The following is a 25,899-nucleotide window of genomic DNA, read 5'->3' as shown; positions in this document are numbered from 1 at the left end:
AGCAACCCAACAATTCAAGGACAGGAATCAAGCTCCACTCTGAAGTTAATTACTTTCTTGTTAAGCTTCCAAGCAATGCTGAACTTCCATGTTTAACCGTAGTAGGCACCTAACATTGGTTGGTTAGTGAGTTGATGGTGGACTCTCCAGATCTGGCCATGTTAGACATCTCAGGCTATGAATCCCTAAAGCATTTTTTTTAAGGTTTTATTTATTTATTCATGAGAGACGCAGAGAGACAGAGCGGCAGAGACATAGAGGGAGAAGCAGGCTTCCTACTGGGAGCCCAATGAGGGACTCGATCCCAGGACCCCAGGATCATGCCTTGAGCCAAAGGCAGATGCTCAACCACTGAGCCACCCAGGTGTCCCTAAAGCATATTTTCGAGTGTAATGACATCATAAATGTCCAAGACAGATTATTTTTCCCTTTTGAGTTGTTGCACCTGCAAGATACACAGGGTAGATCAACTGCCTGCCATAATGACTTCATAGGCCCCTGCAGATCCAAATGCAAAATAATCAAAATCTTACTGTGAAGAGAACAATGAGAATGAGATTGGTGAACACAAGATTGGTGTTCTGAGACACTTCTAACTATTCTCATGCCTTGTTCCTTTTGAGTCCCTATACCATGAGGTTCATACTCATTAGGTTCGTGGTAGATGCAGAAGATCCCAATTCCCACTTAATCCTATACACCACTTCACACTCATGTAATTACTCTCGTTAAGATCCTCTCAAAGGGATCTGCATTAAGTAGCAAAATAGGATACCACATCCTTGCTTAGGAATTAAAATAATACAGAAAGTTCTGAAATCCACTGCTTGCCTTAGAAAGGCTATCTACTTTCTTTTCTTTTTTAAAAAAGATTTTACTTATTCATGAGAGAGAGAGAGAGAGAGAGGCAGAGACACAGGCAGAGGGAGAAGCAAGCTCCATGCAGGGAGTCCGATGTGGGACTTGATCCTGGGTCTCCAGGATCATGCCCTGGGCCGAAGGTGGTGCTAAACCACTGAGCCACCAGGGCTGCCCCTAACTACTTTCTAAGCAGCCCAAGGCAACACAAATTACCACCTCTTGCAGGTTCCACCCCAGTGTATGGAAATGAGACTGTAAGTTTACTGCAAGATTCGCCCAACATAAGCAATATTTAATTAGGAGGATAACAGAGGTCAGAGTTAAATAACATGCACGATTGGCATGCAAATGTAGTGGCTGTACCGCCTTTTGAAGCACATTGTTTAAAATAACTGCTGATTAAAATCCAGGTGGAGCAAATTTATCGATCACCCCGTGGTGACTTCAGTTCTACGTCTGTAGCTCCCTTTGATTAAAAAAGAAAACGAACACGCAAAATCGCTTGTCTTATTTTCAGTAGAATGAACTTAATTTTCAAAGACGCCTATCAAAGATAATGTGATTTAACAAAGAATCGACAACTGCTATCCTACAATGTCCGACTCCCAACACTTCTAGCAGAATCACCGAAAAAATGTGATACAGACTAGGAAAGCCACACGTTGCTAAGCCATAGAGCGCCGTGCTGTGCTTGCTAAAGCGCGTATCTATAGCTTCCCAGACTGAATTCTGAACGGCTTTTCAATTGATTAAACGTCTGCCTCACATCTGCTTCTTTCTGAAGCCTGCCAAGCAGGGGTTCCCGCTGCCAGAACCTCTCCTGCCTGGAGCTTTTAGGATGGAAGGGGCTCAGCAAGGAAGGATGCGAGGGGGCTAGGTTAAGCCATCCTGAGGGGCTTCCAGAAATGCCTCCTTTGATGTAAAAAAAAAAAAAAAAAAAAAACAAAAAAAAAAAACAAAAAAAAAAAACTCAAAGTTTCCGATTCACCATGGCATGGATTATTTAATAAAGTTATTAAACATTTAGCTCTGATAATGGTCTCAAAGATGCCATTTGGGAGAATCCATTTAGGGTCTGTGGATGGTGAAGAGCAGAATTAAAATGATAAATTGAAATGGGTTTCTCTGACGTGTGTGCTTAGCTCTGGGCTCCCTGGGACTCAGCCGGCCTGCTGCATACCAAAATAAAAGTGACGTGAGTTCAGTCCTGCAGGTCCTTGAGCACGGCCAGTGTTTATCAGTTAAGTCTGGTCCGAGTCAAACAAAGACTGCCTCCTCCCACCTCCCACAGATTCATAAAAGGCAGGTGATGGCAGGGCCATTCCCTTAACTGGTAAAAATTCTGCAAAGTTTCTCTAGCCCCAGCAGCATGGCACAGTGCAGGAAAGGGAAAGGCAAGGGTTAGCGTCAGGCAGCTGGGGAGGGAATCCCAGCTGAGCCTCCTCACTAGCTGAGAGTCGTCTGACCACGTTTCTCATCCTGAGCCTATAAAATGGGGATAAAACTTTGCAAAGTTGTTGTGGCCGCAGCCCAACCCAATGAAATCAGAACCTGGGGAGGGGTACCCAGGTATCAGTCAATCCAGAGCTGCTCAGGTGCTTCACAAGGGAAGCCACTGTCTCAGAGACATGATAGTGACCACAGGACACTGACAGTTGGTGAATGGGGACACCAGGTTTGGTCACTTGCCAGGGCTGGTAAACAGCTCTCAAAAGGAAAATCAGAATGCGGGTGTTTTGTAGGAGGGGGAGAGGTAAAAAGAAGAAACTAGGGACACCTGGGTGGCTCAGTGGTGGAGCATCTGCCTTTGGCTCAGGGTGTGATCCCGGGGTCCTGGGATCGAGTCCTGCATCGGGCTCCCGGCATGGAGCCTGCTTCTCCCTCTGCCTGTGTAAGAAACTGATGAAGGTTGGGAGTCACCACAAAGGGAAGAGGAAAGGAAGCTGACATTTCATAAAAAAGACAGTGAGGCAGCCTAACTGAATGTTGAGACCTTAGCACCAGGGGTCAATTGGCTTGGCTTCAAGTTTCCCTCTGGTAGGGATGGAAGAGTGGAGGTGGGATAGAGGTTGAGAGGGGGCCGAGGTGGAAGAGAAGAGATGACAGCAGGCGCTGCTTCTCATGTCCCGCCGGCCAGCCCGAAACTTGGCTCATCACAGTGTCCAGCTGGCGCAGCAGTGGTGTGCTGGAAGGATCTCCTGACCCAACCCCCTTACAGGAGGCTCAGCAAACACCCAGACACTGCCCAGTGTTCCTGTCACCAATATGGCTCTGATCAAGGTACTAGGACTCACAGAAAATAAACACCATAATACTAGGCCCTATAAGCATTCAGAGGCACTAAAATATTTTTTTAAGATTTTATTTATTTATTTATTGGAGACAGAGTGAGCAAGAGAGAGCACTAGCCAGGGGAGAGGTGGAGGGAGAGGGAGAAGCAGGCTCCCCATGGAGCAGGGAACCTGATTTGGGGCTCGATTTCAGGACCCTGGGATCATGACCCGAGCCAAAGGCTGACCTTTAACCAACTGAGCCACCCAGGCACCCCAAAATTTACCCCAATATTTTCCATAAAGAAATACTGACTATTCTAAGAACAGGTTTATATTGGTCAATGTGTTTCTTCTGCCAACAGTAAGCTTCCAAATAATCTCACTCAGGTGCCTCTTCCCAAACCCGGCCTTCTGGATGAAGGAAAAGGATATGAAAACAAAACAAAACAAAAACAAAACTGTCACAAACCCTAAACACACCAGTCATCGTGTTACCGAAGGAAAAGAGTCACAATCCAGATTATACAACACACATCTCTGTGCATCCCTCAGTTTTCATTCTGAATGAGCTGAGACAGGCTATTTATTATTAATAAAACCTGGGGAAGGAAAGAGGCATCTGGGACACCCCTCTGCCCTCCCCTTACAAAACCAAGCCTTCCACAGTATCTATGTTCAAGAGCCACCATGCTTCTTTTCCCTAGGTAAATCTCAACTGGTTTAGACGGTATTATTCAAGTTATTCTAGGAAAGACAGCACCTAGATAGAAATATGGTAGCTCTGGAATCTTTTTTTTTTTTTAAGATTTTATTTTTTTTTTAAATTTTTATTTATTTATGATAGTCACACAGAGAGAAAGAGGCAGAGACACAGGCAGAGGGAGAAGCAGGCTCCATGCACCGGGAGCCCGACGTGGGACTCGATCCCGGGTCTCCAGGATCGCGCCCTGGGCCAAAGGCAGGCGCCAAACCGCTGCGCCACCCAGGGATCCCCCTAAGATTTATTTAGAGAGAGAGTATGTGTGAGCCAGCAGGGCAGACGGAGAGGGAGAGAGAATCTGAAGCAGACTCTCAGCCGAGCATAGCTCGATCTCAGCACCCTGAGACCAGGAGCCACCCAGGCGCCCCTCCTTATTTTCCTACTTTTTAAAAATTTCCCAAAGTTCTTAAATAAATTGCATTGCACATAAACCAACATTCTGCTCGGGATCTAACGCACTCCACTGGAAGGTGTTTCTAAAAAGTGGACGTTCAATAGCTTTATCACCAGCAAAGCCCTGTGAAAAGCACACCAAGTACAAGGTGTTTGGAGTTTTTTTGTTTGGTTGGTTTTACTACTAAATTTATTCCCTCATACTTCTGCTTCTGCTACCTACAAAGTGGTCAGAATATTCACTAATAGATGAGCAAGCACTCTAAAGAGCATTACCTAATTAAAAGTCCACTCAGTCTGGTGAAGCATCATGGTGAGTTTGCAAAGAAACAAAGCTGTATAACCATCACTCAGCGTTCGGGATGGGGAGTATTAGCTTGAATCTCTTCATCTGCACTTGTCGCTGGCAGTTAATTATTACACGAATATAAGTGATCTCATACAAGTGCATTTTCCAGTAAAAAAGGAATCCATTAACCTAATTTATAAATCATAAGTTATACCTGTCAAAATAGCTTTTAGAGCTGCCAGCTATCATAGAGAACATCTAGTAATGCCATTAATACCTTGATTTTTAGCTTTATCAGCAATAAAGTGGAACACAGAATAGGCCTCATTACCCACATAAACACACACCAGGAGTCCTGTCCTGATTTACAAGGCAGCATTAATTTTGGAAGAATTCACTCCATCTCTTCAAATGTGTAAGTTTTTACTTCTGAACGGGGCTGGTCAGGGTGGACAAGACAGATGTATGCCAAATCCAACAAAGATATGAATTAAACATTTCAGGAGATCTCTGCAATCCTGAGTTTTAACTACCAACTTTACAATAGCACATAATTAATGTTAGCACCTATGGTTTGGAAAGTCAGTTTAAACAGCACGCTCTGGGCTCCTTAATTTAATAAATTTGCACCCATCTGAGCTGGCTCCACCAGGCCAGCAACGGTGGGATCTTGGTCAGGTCCACACTGGCAGCTCTAGTTCTTGCTTTTTTTTATTCTATAAAGTATAAACCCAGCACTCTGAGCTCTAACCTAAAACAGGTCATATTCAGGAATCTCAGAAAGAACAAAGGATCTGCTTTGACACCTAGACAGACATATTAGACTGGCTGTTTCATCCATAAATGCTTTGATTAATAACTAGCATCTAAACAGAGATGGCCGATTCCTTACCCACATGGCAAAAACCTCATAAGCAAAGTAAATGATTTCTGGAAGTTTAGACTGTTTAAAGATAGTAAAACATAGGTTCATTTTGTGATACAGAATACATAATTACCTATACACAGGAGTGAAAGAACTATACATTTTTTAAAAAAGATTTTATTTATTTGAGAGAGAGAATGCATGCCCGTGCAGGGGGAGAGGCAGGTGAAGAGCAAGAAGCAGAGAATCTCAGACTCGTACTGAGTGCAGAGCCTCATGTGGGGCTCAAACTCAGGACCCTGAGATCATGACCTGAGTGCAAACCAAGAGTCACGCTTAACTGACTGGGCCAGCCAGGCACCCTGAAAGAACTATATTAAAATGACATCATTCCTAAGGTATCACAACACTGAAAAGTATTGAAGATGAAAAGGAGATTTCAAACTTCATTTTCTCCAAAATAACACAGGCATCTTATGGAAGATAGTGCTTAGGGTCTTGCAAATGCCTTCTTTTCATCATTACATGCACTGTCTAGTTCAAGTGTCTCATCTAAGCACTCATGTTAGGGTCAGACTTCTGTTCCTGGTCCTTCGAATGCTGTTATTTTCCAATTTTATCTGGTTTTAACCTACCCCTTTTATTGGTATAAAACAGATTTTTCTAAACAAAAGGGTAGATTACCAGACAAGTTACAGCAAAAAAGAATGTTGATTATTTAATATTCATTTTGTCTCCGATATGTTTTATTTTTCTGAAAAACCTCCATTCCCTCTTTTCCATAAACTCTCCATTGAGGATTAGAAGCTTTCTGGTAATCAGCTTGAAAAAGACACAAAAAATGAAATGCAGTTCTAATGTGCATGATCACCTTCTGGCAAGAAAAAATAGTTCAATGGCTAACTCAATAAAGCGAATCACTGCTGAGACAGAAAAATATTATTTGGTATCTAATCATGTCATAACGGCTGAAAAACAAATTAGCAAATGTCTTATAAAACTGTCTGCAGTTACTGCCCATGGGGAGTAGGAGACAACATTCTGCTTTAATAGTTAAGATGGTCTGATGGAATTAGAATTAGTCTTACTTGACCCCAAAACACTCCCTATTCTGTTGCTTCATACTTCATACTGTTGCATCATGACATTCAGTATTTTTTTTAAAGACTTAAAAAATATATATTTGAGTGAGAGAAAGAGAAAGAGCACTTGGTGGGGTAGGGGCAGAAGGAAAGAGAGAGAGTCTTAAGCAAACTCCACTGAGTGCAAAAAACCCGACACAAGGCTCAATCGCAGGACCCTGAGGATCATGACTATAGCCAAAATCAAGAGTCTCACACTTAACAAAATAAGGCATCCAGACGCCCCAACCTGCACACTATTCTTTAAGTTCGTGGACTCAGGGATCCCTGGGTGGCTCAGCGGTTTAGTGCCTGCCTTTGGCCCAGGGCACGATCCTGGAGTCGCGGGTCAGGCTCCCTGCATGGAGCCTGCTTCTCCCTCCTCCTGTGTCTCTGCCTCTCTCTCTATCATAAATAAATAAATAAATAAATAAATAAATAAATAAATAAATAAATAAATCTTTAAAAAAAAAGTTCATGGACTCTGGCAATGCAGACCACTACATACTCATACAACTTCTTGCATTTTTGTTCTCCTTACTGACCTTCAAGGTTCACTTTCCAAAGGCTCTGTATTAGTCAGCTTGAGCTGCTATAACAAAATACCACACATTGGGTACTTTAAACAACAGAAATTTAATTCCTGGATACTGGGAAGATCAATGTCAAGGTGCCAGGCAATTTAATTTCTGATGAGAACCTGCTTCTTAGCTCATAGATGGCCACCTTCTCACTGTACACTCACGTGGCAAAGGAAGGAGAGAAAGATACACAGAGACAATAAGAGCATTCTGATAGCTCTTCTGATAAGGATACAATCCTTTCAATCAGATCCCATTCTAGGTCTCTTTTGACCTTGATTACCTGCTTATAAGGCCTATCTTCAAATACAGCCACATTGGAGGCTAGGGCTCCAACATATGAATTTTGAAGGGGTCAGGATTCATCCAGAGCAAAGAGTAATCCCTGGAAGAGGCTTCTGGGGCACTGGGAATGTCCTACAAAAACTGACCAGGAGCTCTTTACACACATTCATTTTGTAAGAATCCATCAAAGCTACACACTTGAGGTTTATAATGCTTTATTGGATGTGAGGTGACCATAAGCAAACAAAAATTGCCCAAAACATCAATCTGGCTGCAAAGTAGACAATGCAAAAAGCCAAGAATGGAGGCAGGGAGACTGGAACTAGAGAGGAGACCCTGGGGAGAACAATCCCCCCCAATCTGTCTGTCATGTATTTTGGAGTGAAGCCCATAGGACCTGACACTAGGAAAAGAGCTCTCCAATTAGAGGCTTGGTTGTAACTGCCAGTTTGAGCTTAGAAAAAACTCTGCCTGTTCAGGGTTTCTAACCTTGGGCTTTATCTTTATCTTCATTCTCTCATTCTCCCTCCCTTCCCCACCCCAAGTTGTATGGGGTTCCTTAATCTCTAGATGCCTGTTTTGGCCGTTGGTAGAAAGTGGATTCACAAGTTTGTACATATTAGGAGGTGCTTAAGAAAGCAACTGACACATAGTAAGCATCCAGTTAATTTCAGCTATTAGCATTACAAGGAATGAATCACTGTTTTTGTTCCTTTCCTTCCACTTGGCCTCAACAGTTGGGTCATCTTTTCTGGATACTACTGCTTCCCAGGAAAGGGAGAACATCCCAAGTGTACAAAAACCTAGACACCTGGGGATCCTCTTGGGCTTCTCTGCTTCTTGCTCATCCCCACACTGATGCACCATCAAGTCCCATCATATTTCATGTTTTCAATGCTGTCGGCATCCACTCTTTGATTTCTGCTTCTGGTTCAGGCATCAATACTGCATGTCTGATTTACCGCAGACTGCAGTGTCCTGGGAGCTGACCCCTCTGTTAACTTCAGTTTTCTATCTGCCATGCGAGTCTCCTTTACTTCCTAAATCTTAACTCCTCTCCATCTATAGCATGAGGCTAAGCCTTCTTCTAGAAGAGCCTCTACATTCCATTTTCTTCCATTACCCTCCTTCCTTACCGATCACTCTTGGGCTAATCAGGACAAAATCCTCAACATTCTTTGCTAGTCACCTCTGTACTTTTACACAGCATGAATGCAGGCTATACTGTGGGAAGCTAGCGAGGGCTAAGCCAAAGGAGAAAACTATAAACTCATGAGGGTGGGGACAGCAGCTCTTACACAACCAGCACCTTACACATAATATGCTCTAAGTAAACTACTGAATTCACATTTGTCTAGCCTGAACCTCGAGAGTAATAACATGAAATAGAGGAAGACAGCAGGAATCGCATCAAGTCTACACACAAGAGCATCAAGGGAAAGCAACTGCTTCAATAATCCCTATGAGCAATAACACCATTAGACTCAGACCAAAGAACCCCTCCCTTTAGAGAGTTTCATTCTGGCCCTCCTCAGGTCCTCTCCTCTCTAGAGGAAACAAGATAGAGACTCACCTGCTCCAGGGCCAAGATCACAGCATTCCCAGGGCTTAGAAGCTAGCCAAAGGGCATCTGTTACGATGAAGGTTGGGGGGTAGGGATAAAGCTTGGACAGGGACTGGGCAATGATATGCATGTGCTGGAGGCCCCTCAAGATGTAAGCAGGGTCAGCCAGGCGTGAGAAGAAAACAAGCTGGAAACTGCTGCTCCCTGCATCACCACATTCTGGCCTGGAAGTCCTAAGGTTTAAGATTTCTAAGCTGAGAGTTGGCCTTCTTGGTCATTGTGAAGGTTTAATTGTCAGGAAAGAGGATACAACATTTCATTTAACAGTTTATTAGCTTAATTAACAAATTTAAAATATTTTGACATGTGGTATGTGGATCCTCATTTATATTCTTGTCCTGGGCCCTGCCAAATGTTAGGGGTGAGCTTCTATGAGAACCAAATCTGGGTTATGACCAGTCCATACCTAAAGGGAAAAACTTAGCATGCTCCATTGAAGTAAACCCAGGGAGGTAAAGCCGGTCATCTCTGAAGCCTGATCTCCAAGATTTCAACCCAGGCTCCACTTACTGACGCAGTGTGACAGGAGGCAAGATGCTCCACCATTCAGAGTGTGCCTCGGTTTCCCTATGTTGTAGGGTTGTTGAGAGAATTCCACAAGTTGATGTTTGTAAAGTGTCTGAAATAACTCCTGGAACAGAGTATGTGTTTCTTCAATAAACAACGTGTGTGGAGAAAAAAAAGGAGCCACAAGAAACTGAGTCCCAAGCTCATGGAGAATGCTTTACCCACCAAAACCCAGGAATCTGTGTTATCATCAGGACACAACAGGTGAAGTCAGGACTAGGACCTCTGCCTGGAAACCCAAGAGAAGAGGCTGTCAGCAACTCAATTCACAAGAAAAACAATTTGGAAAAATCAGATCGCTGAGGGACTGCCTACAAATGTGAAAATATAAAGCATGAGTTTTGAAACCTATAATAAGACCCCAATAGATCAAGTGGGCAATAAGTACCCTTCATAACATGAAATGAAATCAATCAACAAATGGAAACATTATTTGGTCTAAGAAACTAAGGCAATGCAAAAAACAAAGCAAACATAAGATATCACCCTTTGGGGTCGCCTGGGTGGGTCAGCTGGTTGAGCGTCTGCCTTTGGATGGACCCCACGTTGGTCTCCCTGCTCGGTGTGGAGCCTGCTTTTCCCTCTCCTCCTTGCTCATGCTCTCTCTCACTATCTCTGCCTCTCTCAAATAAATAAATAAAATGTTAAGGAAAAAAAAAAGATACCATCCTTCACCTGTCAAAGTAAACTACCAATATCAGCCACGTGGCAGTGAAATGTGAGCACTTACTCATTCCCAGTGGCATCAAAATTAGCATACCCTGTAAAAGCATGCCCTTAACAGCCTTCTATCCAAGTTGTAGAGGAAGACTTAGAAGTTAAGCCGCTTATCTCATGTAAGTGGCAGACTGGGGATTCAAATTCATGTCTTGCCTACAAAACACAAGCTCTTCCCATTCTGTCATGAAGCCTGGAAGCTTCCCTTCCAGAAATAACAGGAGAAGGGCCTGTAAACCAAGACACGCCCTACAGAATGGAAATCGGCCGTCGGTGTGTTCACTGGCAAATAAAAATAATGGTGTAGTCAACTGTAGTATATTTAAGTGACATGGTAACAAGAAAGAAAGAAAGAAAGAAAGAAAGAAAGAAAGAAAGAAAGAAAGAAAGAAAGAAAGAAAGAAAGAAAATATTTTAGTAAGATGATACTAGGGAACACAATTTTTTAAAAAGATTTATTTTATTCACTTTAGAGAGGGAGAAAGAGGCAGAGAATGTGATTGGGGGCACGGGCAGAGGGAGAGAAGCAAACTCCAGGCTGAGTGCAGAGCTCGATGTGGGCTCCATCCCATGACCCTGAGATCATGACCTGAGCTGAAATCAGAGTCAGCTGCTCAACCAACTGAGCCACGTAGGTGCCCCACAATCTCTTTAAAAAGATTTATTCATTTATTTTAGAGAGGAAGACAGAGCCCCATGAGCGAATGGGGGAAGGGACAGAGGGAGAGAATCTTCAAGTGAACTGCCTGCCAGTGCAGAGCCCCACATGGGGCTCCATCTCATGACCTATGAGGTCGGGACCTGAGCCAAAACCAAGAGTCAGACACTTAACTGACTGAGCCATCCAGGTGCCCCAGGGAATACAATCTTTTAAGACACTAACAAGAATCTTTCCAAGAGTTGGAATAAGATTCTGGTTGTGGGCACTCCAGGCCACTAAAGTAGTATAGGTTGTAATGACACTCAAGGTCTATCGTTTTCAATTTCAAATCCATTGTATTTAAAAACTTATTGAAGGATTTTAGAAAAGCATGAGGTTTTGATAGAACACGTTTAAACTCATTGTCCCAATCTAAGTCCTGAACTAGACATTAACCTTTTATGACTACAGCACCGATAACATCACTGCAGAGAGAAAGAGATCTATGTTCAAAGAATGGACGTTTCCCAAGTCAAAATTCAATTTTGATTGAATTGGTACATCTATGATAACGATAAACAGCACTTGGGGGATCCCTGGGTGGCGCAGCGGTTTAGCGCCTGCCTTTGGCCCAGGGCGTGATCCTGGAGACCGGGATCGAATCCCACGTCGGGCTCCCAGTGCATGGAGCCTGCTTCTCCCTCTGCCTGTGTCTCTGCCTCTCTCTCTCTCTGTGTGTGTGACTATCATAAATAAATAAAAATTTAAAAAAAATTAAAAAAAAAACAGCACTTGGATTATCCTTCATTGTGAGTCTATCCACATTCATACAGTATAAACCCAATGACTATCTTCAACATAGAAATTAATATTAATTCATGAAATTTTCAATTATTGGGCATGATACATTTTCATTATTATAGATTTTAAATAAAATTTAAGTATGATTAATAACTTCTACTATCCCCCTTTCACAGTAGTACAAGAAATATTTCTTCCCTACTAAATACACACTCACACACACTTATGAGTTATTCCATAAGGATCTGAAAAGAAAAGGCTTGTCATGTCTCATATATTTCAGGGATAAACTTTTTTTTAAATATTAGGAGATGCACCAGTATCTGGCAAACCAATACAGCAGGAGAATAAATTCTTACCAAATTTACACATTACTCCTAAAATCTGTTCCTATGTATATTCTTATTAGCATTTAAAATGGCTTTTTATATTTTTTTCAAAAAGAACAGAAGGGAAAAGCTAAAAAAGAAGTAGGATTTATAGCCCTGTTAAAATATAGTATACCAAAGAATATGGTTAAATAGGAGGCAATAGTCTATTTGCAGTTTTAAACATTTTCATTTTAAGAACTAAGTGCGAAACTCATTAAATAAATGTCTATTGTGTGACTATTATTTATTAAGCAACAAATTTTGAGTTAAAGGAATTTAACAGGTATTGTTTCATATTATTTCAGTTCTATAAAGTTCTCCCTTTGTAACATCAAGACATTTAGAAATAATTTGTCTGAGTCCTTGTTCCATCCATCCTACATTTTAAAAACTCAGAGAAGATCCAGAAAATGAGTTTTATCTCCAAGGGTGTGGTTATCATAGGCATATTCCACCCCATAAAGATAAAAATCCAAGTTTTTTTTTTAATTAAGAGCATACATATTGCTTAGTAAAGCATTCCAGTCTACATAACATTTATAACTGACAAACATTTATTGCAGCCCCGTCGGATAATAACCACGCTCAGACATTTGTTCAACAGCTCCATCTGCTCTGATGGTAATCGGAGCCCCAGAGCACAGAACCCACCTTTAAACAGCTGCAGAAGTAATTACCCCTAGGGAAGGACGGATTCATTTTCTTCTGTATCTTCAAGATTTTATAAGTTGTTGTATTTGTTTTTAGGTTTGTATTCTTGTTAACTAAATGACTGTGAGCAAGATTTGTTTTAAATTGCTTAAACGGAGTATGTGCCTGTGGAGATGCACACACCAAGAGTTCCACCTCGAAACTACCAGGAAAAAGTCAATCCTTCCATATCAATCCATGAAGGACAGTCTTTTAAAGGACAGGTCCCCTCGTATTCTTCTTTTAAATAGATATATCAATAAAAAGGGACAGAGAAATCAATGGGTTATCTCTTTTATAAAGGTATAGGACTGTGATAAAACACAATCAGTGACTTCCTAGGGAGAAAAAGGTAAAAATAAATGATAAATAAATAATAAGGTCCTCCAAATCTTGGATCTCCAGGTGTATTGTGCTCTTCCAGCCACTCCCAAGTCCTGCTGGCTTTCCTTTGTGTGAGGATCGGGGAGGCTGTGTCCACAGGGAAATGTGCTGCAGTCACTGCAGAGCTGGGTGTGAACCATATCCCTTCAACTGCCAGGAATGCTGACAAAGCTAACTCGGTTTCATTAGCCAACCTTTCTCAGTTCCACTAAAGAAAGCCCTAAGCAAAAACAGAAATATGCAATCACTGACTGTATTGGCACCTATAAAAATGTCTTAATCACTTTCCAACACTTGCAGGAAGAAATGTACATCTTCACCTCTTTCCTGGCCCTCCTAACGAGCCTTTGCAAAAATGACTCCAACCACTAGAACACCATGCTAAGAAAATCAGCTTTTGCAGTTTTAGCTTTGCTACATTTAAATTTTGTTCAAGATTTAAAAGGACTTGGGGAACATGGAAGGGAATCAAATGCAAAATTTATTGTTTAACTCTGCAAATTCTATTTCACGGTCTGTTTAGGCTCAACACTACCATAATTCTGAATTTCAGTCTGATCAATTTGTTAATGAACAACTGTTAGACCAAGACAAATGGTCAGTGGTATAGTCTATTAATAATTATGTTCAATCTAATTTTTATTATTTACTAGCTATTTTCTTCCTGTATAGATGAATGCTAGCCAATTAAACAAAGCCAGTCTAGATGTCTAGATAATTAAAACAGTTTTCCAAGCCACTGAGGTATCTTAATGATTTAATCTGCATAAAGTCATTCAACTAAAATAATAAAAACAGGCTTTCTGCAATCCCACACCAGAGTGGAAAATATAAATGTACAACTTGGCGGGTAAAAAATATGTAGGTGGTCCTGTTGAAACAGATGGCAGGAAAATAATTCTATAAAATCTTATGTCTTCTAGTGATAGTGTAAAAAAAATTATCGTTCGAATTACTGAATCAATATAAAATGTGTATTCTAATTAAAAAAAAACCCTGTAAATGATTCATTCAAAGGTCTTCTACAGCAAAATGTGAACTTTAGCAGTGTGATGTCTCCTATGATGGAATTTCTAAGGGAGTCAAGCTGTTTTTAAATATCACCTTCTTAGAGGGTAGGGTAGATTCATCTTTCAAAACTGTATTCCACAGTTTTGTTCCCTTTTTTCAATGTAAAATAGACATGCATTCTTTTTTTTTTTTTTAAGATTTTATTTATTTACTTGGGGGGGGGGGGCAGAGCCCAAGCCAGGGGAAGGAGCAGAGGGAGAGAGAGAAGCATACTCCCCACTGAGCAGGGAGCCCGTAAGGGGCTGGATCCCAGGACCCCAAGATCATGACCTGAGCCAAAAACAGAGGATTAAGACTGAGCTACCCAGGTGCCCCTGGACATGCATTCTTAAAGGGGTGCTCTGAGGACTCAAACACCAGAAACCTCAAACGTAACATGAGGGGCACTGTCTAGCGCTGGATTCCCTCAGGGGCAAAAGTCCTCCAGATGCAGCAGGTGAAAAGCTAGAAAAAAGACATCTTAGGTATCCTTGTTGTCAACACAAAATGGCAGTTAGTGCAACACCATCAGCCTATGGGCTTGTGAGAACTAGCTTAGAAATATTACCTCCATTTTCATACCATTGTGGCTATGAACTGGAATTTGTTTTTTAATGCTTTTGAAGCTAAAAATTACTTTTTAAAAAGACTTTATTTGACAGAGAGCACAAACGGGAGCAGCAGGCAGAGAAGAAGCAGGCTCACTGTGGAGCACAGAGCCCGATGCAAGACTCAATCCCAGGACCCTGGGATGATGACCTGAGCCACAGGCAGACACTGAACCAAATGAGCCACCCAGGCAACCCCCAAAGTTAAAAATTATAAACACTGAAGCAGTTTTCCTTTCTCTAAAAACACACAAAAGAGATAATGGCTGTGTTAAGTCTGAACCTCCACCTTTTTCCCCTGCTACTTTTTAATCTTTCTACAATTTCTAGTTTCCATATTTACAATGCTTACACACCCTGACCGGGTCAGGTGCAGAACTTCATTTTGTCTTATCATATGACCCTACAACTTCCTCCAAGAGAAAAAAATAACATTTTGAAAAAAATTTCTGATTATGTTTCAATGAAATTTAGATCTGCTACTTTAGTGCATCACTTCCGTGTCCCCTACCCACCCTCCTCCATCACCACTCACGGCCAGATGATCCTCAAGAACTAAGGGTAACCACTTTGGTCTCAATTCTTTCAACCAATAATCATCGAACCATTCTCTTTGCTCTATTACATGTTTCTATCGAGAGGAGTCTTTGAATTGACCTGCTAGGTTTCCTTCCTTGAGGCAAGTTTGAAATAACAATTGGAAATATGCTCGTAAACTTGTTGAAAAAATATTTTTAACTTCAGGGGGAAAATAAAGGGACAGAAAAAAGTAAAAATGAAAAACTCTTCTCTATGTAAGAATGCCAGGTAGAGAAAAGTAGGAAAAAATGGTGGCTAAGAATGTCCATTTTGCAAAGCTCCAATGAAATTCAGGCAAGGATCATCAATGGATGCTAAAATATTGTTTGGCAACACAACAGTCCACATCAATGTGTGACATTACCCCACAGAGAAAAGCATCTTTCTAATGAGGAGATCTGGTAGGAGCCCTTAACCAAATCAAACTTAGCATCTCCTACAGTGGAGCAACTCAATGGTCTAGGACTCCTAGTGTGATGTAATACTAAGTACTCAATATCAGGGAGGTATATTCTGGCTAAGAATGTCCACCTGAACCTAATTGTAGAAAAACAAATTGGACAAACCCAATATGCATGAAACTAGCCAGGGCTCTCCATAAAAATAAACCCCATGAAAAACAAGAAGGTGGGAGACCTATTCTAGTTGAAGAGACTAAAAGAAACATAACAGAATGAAATTTGACAACCTTGAGGAAATCCTAGATCCTGGTTTTTTCAAATGCAAGTATAAAACCCATTTAAGGAATAACAGGGGAAGTCTGAATATGGACTCTGTTAGATGATATCATTACATTAATGTTAAATCTCTCAAGTGTGATAACAGTACTGTGGTTAAGAACGAGGAATTTATTCTTAAAAGTTAAGTGCTAACCTCTTTCGAAGTGAAGTATTGTGATATCTAAGAGTTCAACAGCAAAGGGATACCAGTAAGAGAAGGAAAACAAATCTGACAAAATGTTGATGACTGGTAAATGTTAGACAGCTTCCATGTATTTGGTGAGAAACATTTAGCCAACAGAAATTCTCATCATTACCCCCTGCCCACCATGGAAATATTTTATTATTTGAGCAACTCTTTCATCTAGAAAAAGAACTTCTTAAAGACAAGAGCTTAACAGGGCTGTAAGGTCCATTTCTCAGAAAACAGAAAAAACATTGCTTTAATTGCCAGGGGTGCAGAGCGCACAATGTGCGCTTGGATCCATTATGGTGTTTGTCATACACACATTTATTCAGAAGGCAACCTTAATTTTTAGCTTTGCATGAGTGAATAAGCACACTGGAAATGTAGTTCCCTAAAAACAAAATGGAACCCGCTTACACGGCTGGTGGGAAAGTAAAATGGTACAGTTGCTTTGGAAAACAGTCTGTTAGTTCCTCAGAAAATTAAACATAGAGTTGACACATCAACCCTGTAATTCTACTCCACAAGAGAGGAAAACACAGGTCCACACAAAAACTTGTACACTAGTGTTCATAACAGTACTAGTCATAATAGCCAACAAGGGGAAACAATCCAAATGTCCATCAACTGATGCATGGATAAATAAAATGTGAGGTGGGAAGGCCGGGTGGCTCAGCGGTTTAGCGCCGCCTTCAGCCCGGGGTGTGATCCTGGAGGCCCGGGATTGAGTCCCATGTCAGGCTCCCTATGTCTCTTCCTCTCTCTCTCTTTCTCTCTCATGAATAAATAAATAAAATCTTTAAAAATAAAATAAAATAAAAAATAAAATAAAATGTGAGGTATATCCATACAATCTTACTATCCCACAAGAAGAAGAAATGAAGTACTGACATGTACTATATACCATAGATGAAACTTACAAACATTACACCAAGTGAAAAAAAACCATACATTTACATGAAATGTCTGGAATAGGCAACTCTTTAGAAATAGAAATTAGATTAGCAGTTACAAGGAACTAAGGGGAAGAAGAGGGGAGTGATTATAGGGTTGCTTTTGGGGGTCAAAAGGTTCTAAAATTGATTGTCATGATGGTTAAACAATTCTTTAAAAAAAACACTGAATTGTACACTTTATTTATTTTTATTTATTTATTCATAGAGACAGAGAGAGAGAGAGAGGCAGAGAAGCAGGCATCATACAGAGAGAGCCTGACGTGGGACTCGATCCAGGGTCTCCAGGATCACGCCCTGGGCTGCAGGCAGCGCTAAACCGCTGCACCACCGGGGCTGCCCTGAATTGTACTCTTAAAATAGTGAATTGTATGTGAATTATATCTTAATAAAGCTGTTATTTAAAAAACCAGGAACAAGGGGACCCCTGGGTGGCTCAGCGGTTTAGCGCCTGCCTTTGGCCCAGAGCGCGATCCTGGAGTCCCAGGATCGAGTCCCACATCGGGCTCCCTGCATGGGGCCTGCTTCTCCCTCTGCCTGTGTCTCTGCCTCTCTCTCTGTTCATCTGTCATGAATAAATAAATAAAATCTTTAAAAAAAAATTAAAAACCAGGAACAAGGGGCATCTGGGTGGCTTAGTCGGTTAAGCATCTGATTCTTGGTCTTGGCTTAGGTCATGATCTCATGGTCCTGAGATCGAACCCCACCTTGGGCTCTGTGCTCAGTGTGGAGTCTGCTTATCTGCTTGTGATTCTCCCCCTGTTCCTCCCACTGTGCTCTCCTGTTCTCTCTGTGGAAAAAATAAAATCTTAAAAAAAAAACAACAACCAGGAACAATTAATACTCTTTCAGCAATTGAGACTAGTAAATACCTCCAAGTAAAGTTACCCACAGATATTTTCTGGGATAAATTTATCTGCTGCAGGGTGTTCATTTCCGATTAATCACAAGATCTACAATGCTTCTTGAGCAACAGTAAAATGTCATGACAATCAGATCTGAGTGGTGTTGATTCCCGAAGGAAAGCAAATACATTCTTTAATTATGAAAGCCTCCTCCAGATATCTTGGCAAGGTCTTATGGTAGAAATAAGCTTCCTCTCCGCTAAAGTTGGAGGGGAAGAGAGAATATTGATAGAAATTCTGCACAAAATAAAAACTTTAGGAAGGATATACAAGATAAATAAAAAAATAAATAAAGACTCAGGCAATATTTGGGGATTACTATTGATTCTACTGATAGGTGACAGCTAAACCTAGGAAAGCCATTGTAGCATCTATATTCAAACTGCCTACATCAGTTTGAATCAGTTCTACATCAAAGATTTCACCTAAGATTGAACATCTTTCATCTTAACCATGAAGTTCACTCATCTAACATTAAATGTTTCCCATACCCACTATTGGGAACAGCTTCCTTCCTACATTTGTAACATGGTATATATCGTCTACTCAACCTTGATATATCCCAAGTTTTAGTTTTCTTTCTGGAATATTAAAACAAGGATCTGAGAGTCGAAGATACCCTGTAAATTATAAACACAAGTCTATTCTAAAACTGAAACACTGAACAGAGCTGGAAGTTTCCATATAACACAGGTATTTGGTTAGATTATCAGGCCTTCTCTCTCTCTCTCTCTCTTTAAAGATTTAATCTATCTATTTATGAGAGATACAGAGAGAGAGAGAGAGGCAGAGACACAGGCAGAGGGAGAATCAGGCTCCACGCAGGGAGCCCGACGTGGGACTCGATCCCGGGTCTCCAGGATCACGCACTGGAGGCGGTGCTAAACTGCTGAGCCACCGGGGCTGCCCAGGCCTTCTCTTATAAGCAAAAAGACCACTATTTACAGATTCACACAAAACTTAGTTTGATATACATAGCTGCCAAAGTTTTATTTTTGTTTTAAATATGTATATTTAAGAACATGTCCCATTATCCCAATAGTGGTGTCTTGCTCAGTCCCATGAAGCTCTCCCTGAATTTAGTTTAGTAGGAACTAAAAAGATAAAATGGGGTCTTGGAAAAATGGCAAGAAAGTGACATCCAATGAGTGTATGCAATAATCAGGATTAGGGAGGGCTTAAGGGTCTCTGGGCTCTTTCCATCAGCAACCCCAAAAAGGTTCAAACGGCCTGAAGAATGGATGTTCCCTGTTGGCAAAGGGAAAAAAATGGCCTGGAGACCTTGCCCTTGAATTATCTCAGCTGCCACTAAAAAGAAACCACATCCTATACCTTCCATGGAACCGTTCACACTGTAAGTTCCTGTGATTATCTCTGGTACCTTTGCCTTTGAAAAATCCTCCTTAATTAAGAGTGATACTTCACCTTTGAAAAATCCTCCTTAATTAAGAGTGATACTTCACCAACCTGAGGATAACTATGGTATCATTCTACAGCTGCATTCTAGAAATTTAACAGGCTATGTTAACAGGGATCAAAAATCATTTACAATGGCTATAGCCACAAAATCTGGTCCTTTGTTCTTTAAGTCTATTAACTGACCTGGCAAAATTTGCAGAGGAAATGGGACTGTTCCTCTGAAGACCATCTTATTCCAAATAATCCTCCTCAAACCCCACATTCTGTCACCAGAGTTTGGCATTTTATGGACTCTGACAGGGCAACTATTTGTCAAGGACCTGAAAGCTACACTTCTGACTTTAATGTAGCAATATCTGACACTAAAATGTGGCCCTGAGGCACCTGGGTGGCTCAGTGACTGAGCGTCTGCCTTAGGCTCAGGGCGTGATCCCAGAGTCCCGGGATGGAGTCCCGCATGGGGCTCCCTGCAGGGAGCCTGCTTCTCCCTCTGCCTACGTCTCTGCCTCTCTCTGTGTCTCTCAGGAATAAATACATCTTTAAAATAAAATAAAATGTGGCTCTGTCCTAAGTACAATACTCCATACGGACCAGTGCAAACTTATTAATACAGCATAAGTATATATTTGAAATGCTGTGTATTAGCCATCCTCCCCCATTTTAAAACCAATGTGATTGTGATTAAAACCAATTAAAACCCCCAGCTTTTTTTTTTAAGATTTTATTTATTTATTCATAGAGATACAGAAAGAGAAAGAGGCAGAGACACAGGCAGGGAGAAGCAGGCTCCATGCAGGGAGCCCGACGTGGGACTCGATCCCGGGACCCTGGGATCATGCCCTGGGCTGAAGGTGGCACTAAACCGCTGAGCCACCCGGGCTGCCCAAACCCCCAGCTTTTTACTTCCCTCCTGCTTATAATTTAGATCCTTTCAACTTCAATTCCCTCCCATGTTGATCTGCTGGGTTTTCAGTAATCATAAAAAAGAAAAATACTGAAGTGTTCTAAAACGCTGTCATTCTAACACCTCTTCATTTTCATGTACTCCTTTCAACTTTTAGCCACATACATAGACTTTGAGTACAGTTCTGCATATTTCTCCCATCCTGAAACCATATATTTGCTCAGGATGCTACAAATTCTTCCCATGTCCCTCAATGACAAGGATACGGTATATGCACCACACATAATTAATTTTGCTGATCTTTCAGTATCTTAAACAAAACAGTGATAAATACTGTAATAAACATCACAGGGCATATAGTTTTCCTTCCCTTGTATTATCTATTTGCTGAATTTCCAGATTTAGAAGTGCTGGAATAAACGATGTGAACACTTAATACGGTCCAATGCACTGCCAAATTGCTTTATAATTTGATTTTTCAAAAACATAAGAATCAATGCATTCCAGGGTGTTTTTCTTCTGTTCTGTTAGATGCACTTCTCTCCCTGTCCTTACACAGACCCAGTACCTTTGTCCTATACTGTGTGCTCTGGTGCATGGAGAGCTATACTGTCCTTCCCCTTTGTCCCAACTCTGTGGCCATGTCTACATTCAAAAAAAATATATAATATAGCATTTGCTTTCCATTCAATTTTTTAATCATCTATCAATTTGAGACATTTGCCTTCACTTCTTATGCAAGTTGATAAAATATTAACTCTGGGTGAGGCCAGGTAGAGTTCTGTAGCCGGCAACTCTTACTAGGATGACCCATCAATTATGTTTATTCAACCGTATGTTTGACTGGCCTACATTTAAGGAGAGTTACTGAATTATTCAGTTTTGTCAAATCTCTAGTGAAATCCAGAAACACTATCAGTCCATTCTCAAAAATCCTATAATACAGGAATCTGTACAGCAACAAAAGATCAAGAAAGGAAGAACAAAAAAGGAAATTTAAAAAATGTGGTTACTCGGTTTATTTTTAGTGAACCCAACCTGACTCCTAGTGATCACTAATTTTTTTTCACATCTGCTGTGTAATCCATTCTCAGGCCAAGAAGAATGTTATAACCTCTGATAACTGTAGCTCTATCTGATGAGGGTGATTGATGAGAGGGATGGATGGGTATGGAAAAATAATTGGCTTTTGGGGTGCCTGGGTGACTCAGTTAAGCAACTGCCTTTGGCTCAGATCATGATCCTAGGGTCCTGGGATCCAGCCTCACATCGGGCTCCCTGCTCAGTGGAAAGCCTGCTTCTCCCTCTCCCTTTTGCCTGTTCCCTCTGCTGTGTGCACTCTCTCTGTCAAATAAAATCTTTAAAAATAAAAATAAAAATTGGCTTTTACATACCTATGTATTGCTTGATTTTTAATAAGCATTATTATCCTTTCTCCTTAATATATACAAGTTGGTTTTTTTTTTTTTAAGATTTTGTTTATTTATTCATGAGAGATGCAGGGAGAGAAGCAGAGACATAGGCAGAGGGAGATGCAGGCTCCCTGCAGGGAGCCTGATGTAGGACTTGATCCTAGGACCCCAGGATCACAACTTGAGCTGAAGGTAGATGCTTAACCACTGAGCCACCCAGGCATCCCTCAAATTTATTTTCCTCAGCAACATTTTTTTCCAGTTCATTTTCTTCTATTGTATTTTAAATCTACTGGATGGAAGTTAATCTAGCTAAGTGATTTAATGGAAACCCCTACACTAACTAAAGTTCAAATAGAACCTCCCTATACTTTGATTTTCAAAAAATTAAGAAGGACCAAGCTGAATTCCTATGAAAAAAAGACTTAAATAGCCATAAGCACCTACCTCAGATCAGTCATTTGCTTCCAGTTGTTCAAAGATAATTTTTCAATTAAGATTTAATTACTGAAAACCATTGAACTGCAGACTTTAAATGGGTAAAATATATGTTATGTGAATTATTATCTTTTTTTGTGAATTATTATCTTAATAAAGATTTTGTAAGAAGAATGCTTTAATTTACATTTATAAATTTAATTTTGTCCCTAAAACAAAGTTTTAGAAAAATTCTGTTTTCCCAGATTTAAGCTTCAGTATATTACTTTCTGCAAATGAGATTTTTAAAGCTAAATTCTTTTTTTTTCTTTAAATATTTCACTAAATAAATAAATAAATAAATAAATAAATAAATAAATAAATATTTTTACTTACTTAGGACAGCTGGGTGGCTCAGTCAGTTTAAGTGCCTGCCTTCAGCTCAGGTCATGATCCCAGGGTCCTGGGATGGAACCCTACTTTGGGCTCCTCGCTCAGCAGGGAGTCTGCTCCTCTCCCTGTGTGCTCACTCTATCCCTCTCAAACAAACAAACAAACAAACAAACAAATCTATCTTTTAAAAAAAGATCTTACTTATTTGAGAGAGTATGCATATGTGCATGCATATTTGGTGGGGGAGGACAAAAAGAAGGAGAGAATCTCAAGCAGATTCCCTTGGGGGGAAAAAAAAAAAGACAATGGAATAGGTGTCCCAGGTAGAGATGGATAGTTTCAGAATTCAACAGCACATAGATGTAATGGAAGCCAAGTTAGTGAACACTGTGATCTCAACAGAGCCTAGGAAGTAGTAATGACTGAAAAAATACCAACAGAAGCAATTGAGAATTTAAAAAAATATTTTTTTTAAGATTTCATTTGAGAGGCAGAGAGAAAAGCAGACTCCCCTGCTGGGCAGGGAGCCTGATATGGGGCTCCATTTGAGGACCCAGACTCCAAAATCATGACCTGAGCCGAAGGCAGATGCTTAACCAACTGAGTCCCCCAGGCACTCCAGTGGAGTATTTTTTGAATGGATACCTCATAGACCAGTTTGCAAGGCAATAACTATATGAGTTCTGAGTTAGACAAAGTCCAAAGCTACTAGTTCAGGAGGTGGTACTTTTGCCTTTAGGTTACCAGACTCTCAGAAATCAGCCCGTGAGTCAGAAAATTTAAGTTTAAGAAAAGAAAGGACTCTGGAAGTCACATCAACACTTCTTTTTACACATACAAAAAATAAATCTAAAGGCTGCAAACTGGGCAGCCCAGGTGGCTCAGCGGTTTAGCGCCACCTTCAGCCCAGAGCCTGATCCTGGAGACCAGGGATCAAGTCTCACGTCGGGCTCCCTCCATGGAGCCTGCTTCCCCCTCTGCCTGTGCCTCTGCCTCTCTCTGTCTCAAGAATAAATAAATAAAATCTTTAAAAATAAATAAATAAATAAATAAATAAATAAATAAATAAATAAATAAAGGCTGCAAACTTTGGGTAGTAAACTACCTTTGGTTTGCAGGCAAAGGAAATGGGCTTAAACTCTAAAGTATAAGGAAACCAAGACCCAGAAAACTGGTCAAAACCTTATACTTGGCAGGCATTGTAGAATGTCTCCTCAGCTTTAGAAGGACGAGGGAGGGGCTGAGCCTGCCCCCCTTTTTTTAAAAAAGATTTTTTTTAAATTTATTTATTCATGAGAGACACACAGAGGGAGAAAGCAGAGACACAGGCAGAGGGAGAAGCAGGCTCCAGACAGGGAACCTGATGTGGGACTCGATCCTGGGTCTCCAGGATCACACTCTGGCTGAAGTCGGCGCTAAACTGCTAAGCCACGGGGGCTGCCCTGAGCCTCCCTTTGAGATGGTATTCACTTGTGAAATAGTCCTGATACACCATGGCTTCACTAAGATCTCTCCCATACTAAGCCTGCTGTTTGTAATAAAAATCATAAAGGCTTTAGGGATTTTCTCTTTTTGGAGATGGGGAGAAGGAAAACAAAACCTTTTTCAACTTCATTAATTCACACCAGACACTATTTGTTAAAAATCAAAACACCAATAAAATCAAACATTTGAAACTTTAGGTCAACTGATCCTACTTCTGCTTCAAACAGAATTCCCAAAAAAAAAGCCAATCTAATAACAAAATAAATTTATAACCCAAACTACAATTATGTTTCCATACAAATGTGATCAAGATTCCATACTCTGTATTTACTATGCCCATGGTGGTGGAAAATTTACTTTAGTCGTGTTGACTTTTCTCTCAGGCCATGCTGCTGTGCTACACAGAAAAGTTCTTAAAATTAAACATGCAATGAAGAAAACTTCTCATTACCACATTCATTGACTGAAAAGAAGAAAAATGTATAGAAGATCGAAAATATTTAGTAAACCATTGTTTTTTGTCTTCTCTCTCAATGCTCAAGACTCAACTTGGGAATGAACCATAAGGGAATGATAGGTGCACGACTAGAAGCAAAGCAAAGTCTGGAGAGCTTTATATACCTACAAGCAGAGGGCCTCTCCAATTACAGGGTCCAGGGAACTTCTACTTTATAATTGCCTACATCTATAAAGCAATTATATGTAGAGAAAAATAGCCAGAAGCAGGAAGGCTAGTGGGTTTTTTCAATTTTTAGAAACTATATTCCATCAACTTTATTTCCATTTTGTTTGCCTTTGCACAAGAGCAGCTTATGAACATGCAGTGGATGTTCCTACCCACTTGGTGGCCTGAGCAGAGGAAGCTGGCAGACCAGTAGGTAGGAAGACTAGTGTAGATGAATGCTGCATATATTGCATAGGATAATTAAAATTGGGAAATAAGGGGATCCCTGGGTGGCACAGCGGTTTGGCGCCTGCCTTTGGCCCAGGGCGCGATCCTGGAGACCTGGGATCGAATCCCACGTCAGGCTCCCGGTGCATGGAGCCTGCTTCTCCCTCTGCCTGTGTCTCTGCCTCTCTCTCTCCCTGTATGACTATCGTAAAATAAAAAAATAAAAAAAAATTTAAATAAAAATAAATAAATAAGTAAAATTGGGAAATAAGGAAAAGGTCTAAGGAAGCAGAACTAAAACCAACAGAACTTCATGGCAGCCTGGACATTGATCAATGACAGGAAGCGCAAGAGGAAGATTGGGATACCATTCTCTGAGATGGCCAGATTCCAAGATGGTTCCCAGAAGCAGGCAAAAGGGACAGAAGGAATGTTATTTGTGAGGTCCACTTGTCTAATTAATACACAGATGTATACATGAGACTGAAAGTTGGTGGACATAATTTAGTGTTAAAACCCTGGGAGAGGACAAAATGTCCTAAGGACAATGCCTTGATCACAGAGGGCAAATCAGTTGGAGGATGATCCTAAGGGAGGAAATGTGTTTAAAATGGAATGGAGTTCAACAGCGTACAGTGGGACGGATGATAAACTGGGATGTCAGGAGGGCAGAGCAAAACCAAAAGGGAAAAGAGGGTGATTATATGGGCCTGGCACTCAAGTATACCCAAATTAAAAAGAAAAATACGTGGTA

The 25,899-nt window shown here is 40.8% G+C and overlaps 1 protein-coding gene across 2 annotated transcripts in view; it reads right to left on the bottom strand.

Moving 5' to 3' along the window:
- AKAP12 (A-kinase anchoring protein 12) overlaps positions 1-25,899 on the bottom strand; it is a 96,560-nt gene that overhangs the window by 55,735 nt on the left and 14,926 nt on the right. The window contains exon 1 of one of the 2 annotated variants that reach the window (XM_055311077.1): positions 12,800-12,862. The exons of the other annotated variant lie outside the window; for it this stretch is intronic. Within the exon in view, the coding sequence (XP_055167052.1) occupies positions 12,800-12,847 (48 nt within the window). The 5' untranslated portion in view covers positions 12,848-12,862. Of the gene's footprint in view, positions 1-12,799; positions 12,863-25,899 lie in introns of those variants that run through there. 2 annotated transcript variants of the gene reach the window in all.

Source organism: Nyctereutes procyonoides, unplaced genomic scaffold (genome assembly GCF_905146905.1).
Source record: "Nyctereutes procyonoides isolate TBG_1078 unplaced genomic scaffold, NYPRO_anot_genome, whole genome shotgun sequence".
Classification (NCBI taxonomy): Eukaryota; Metazoa; Chordata; class Mammalia; order Carnivora; family Canidae; genus Nyctereutes; species Nyctereutes procyonoides.
The sequence above is the reverse complement of the archived record's forward strand: the minus strand, read 5'-3'. Positions and strand labels throughout refer to the sequence as shown.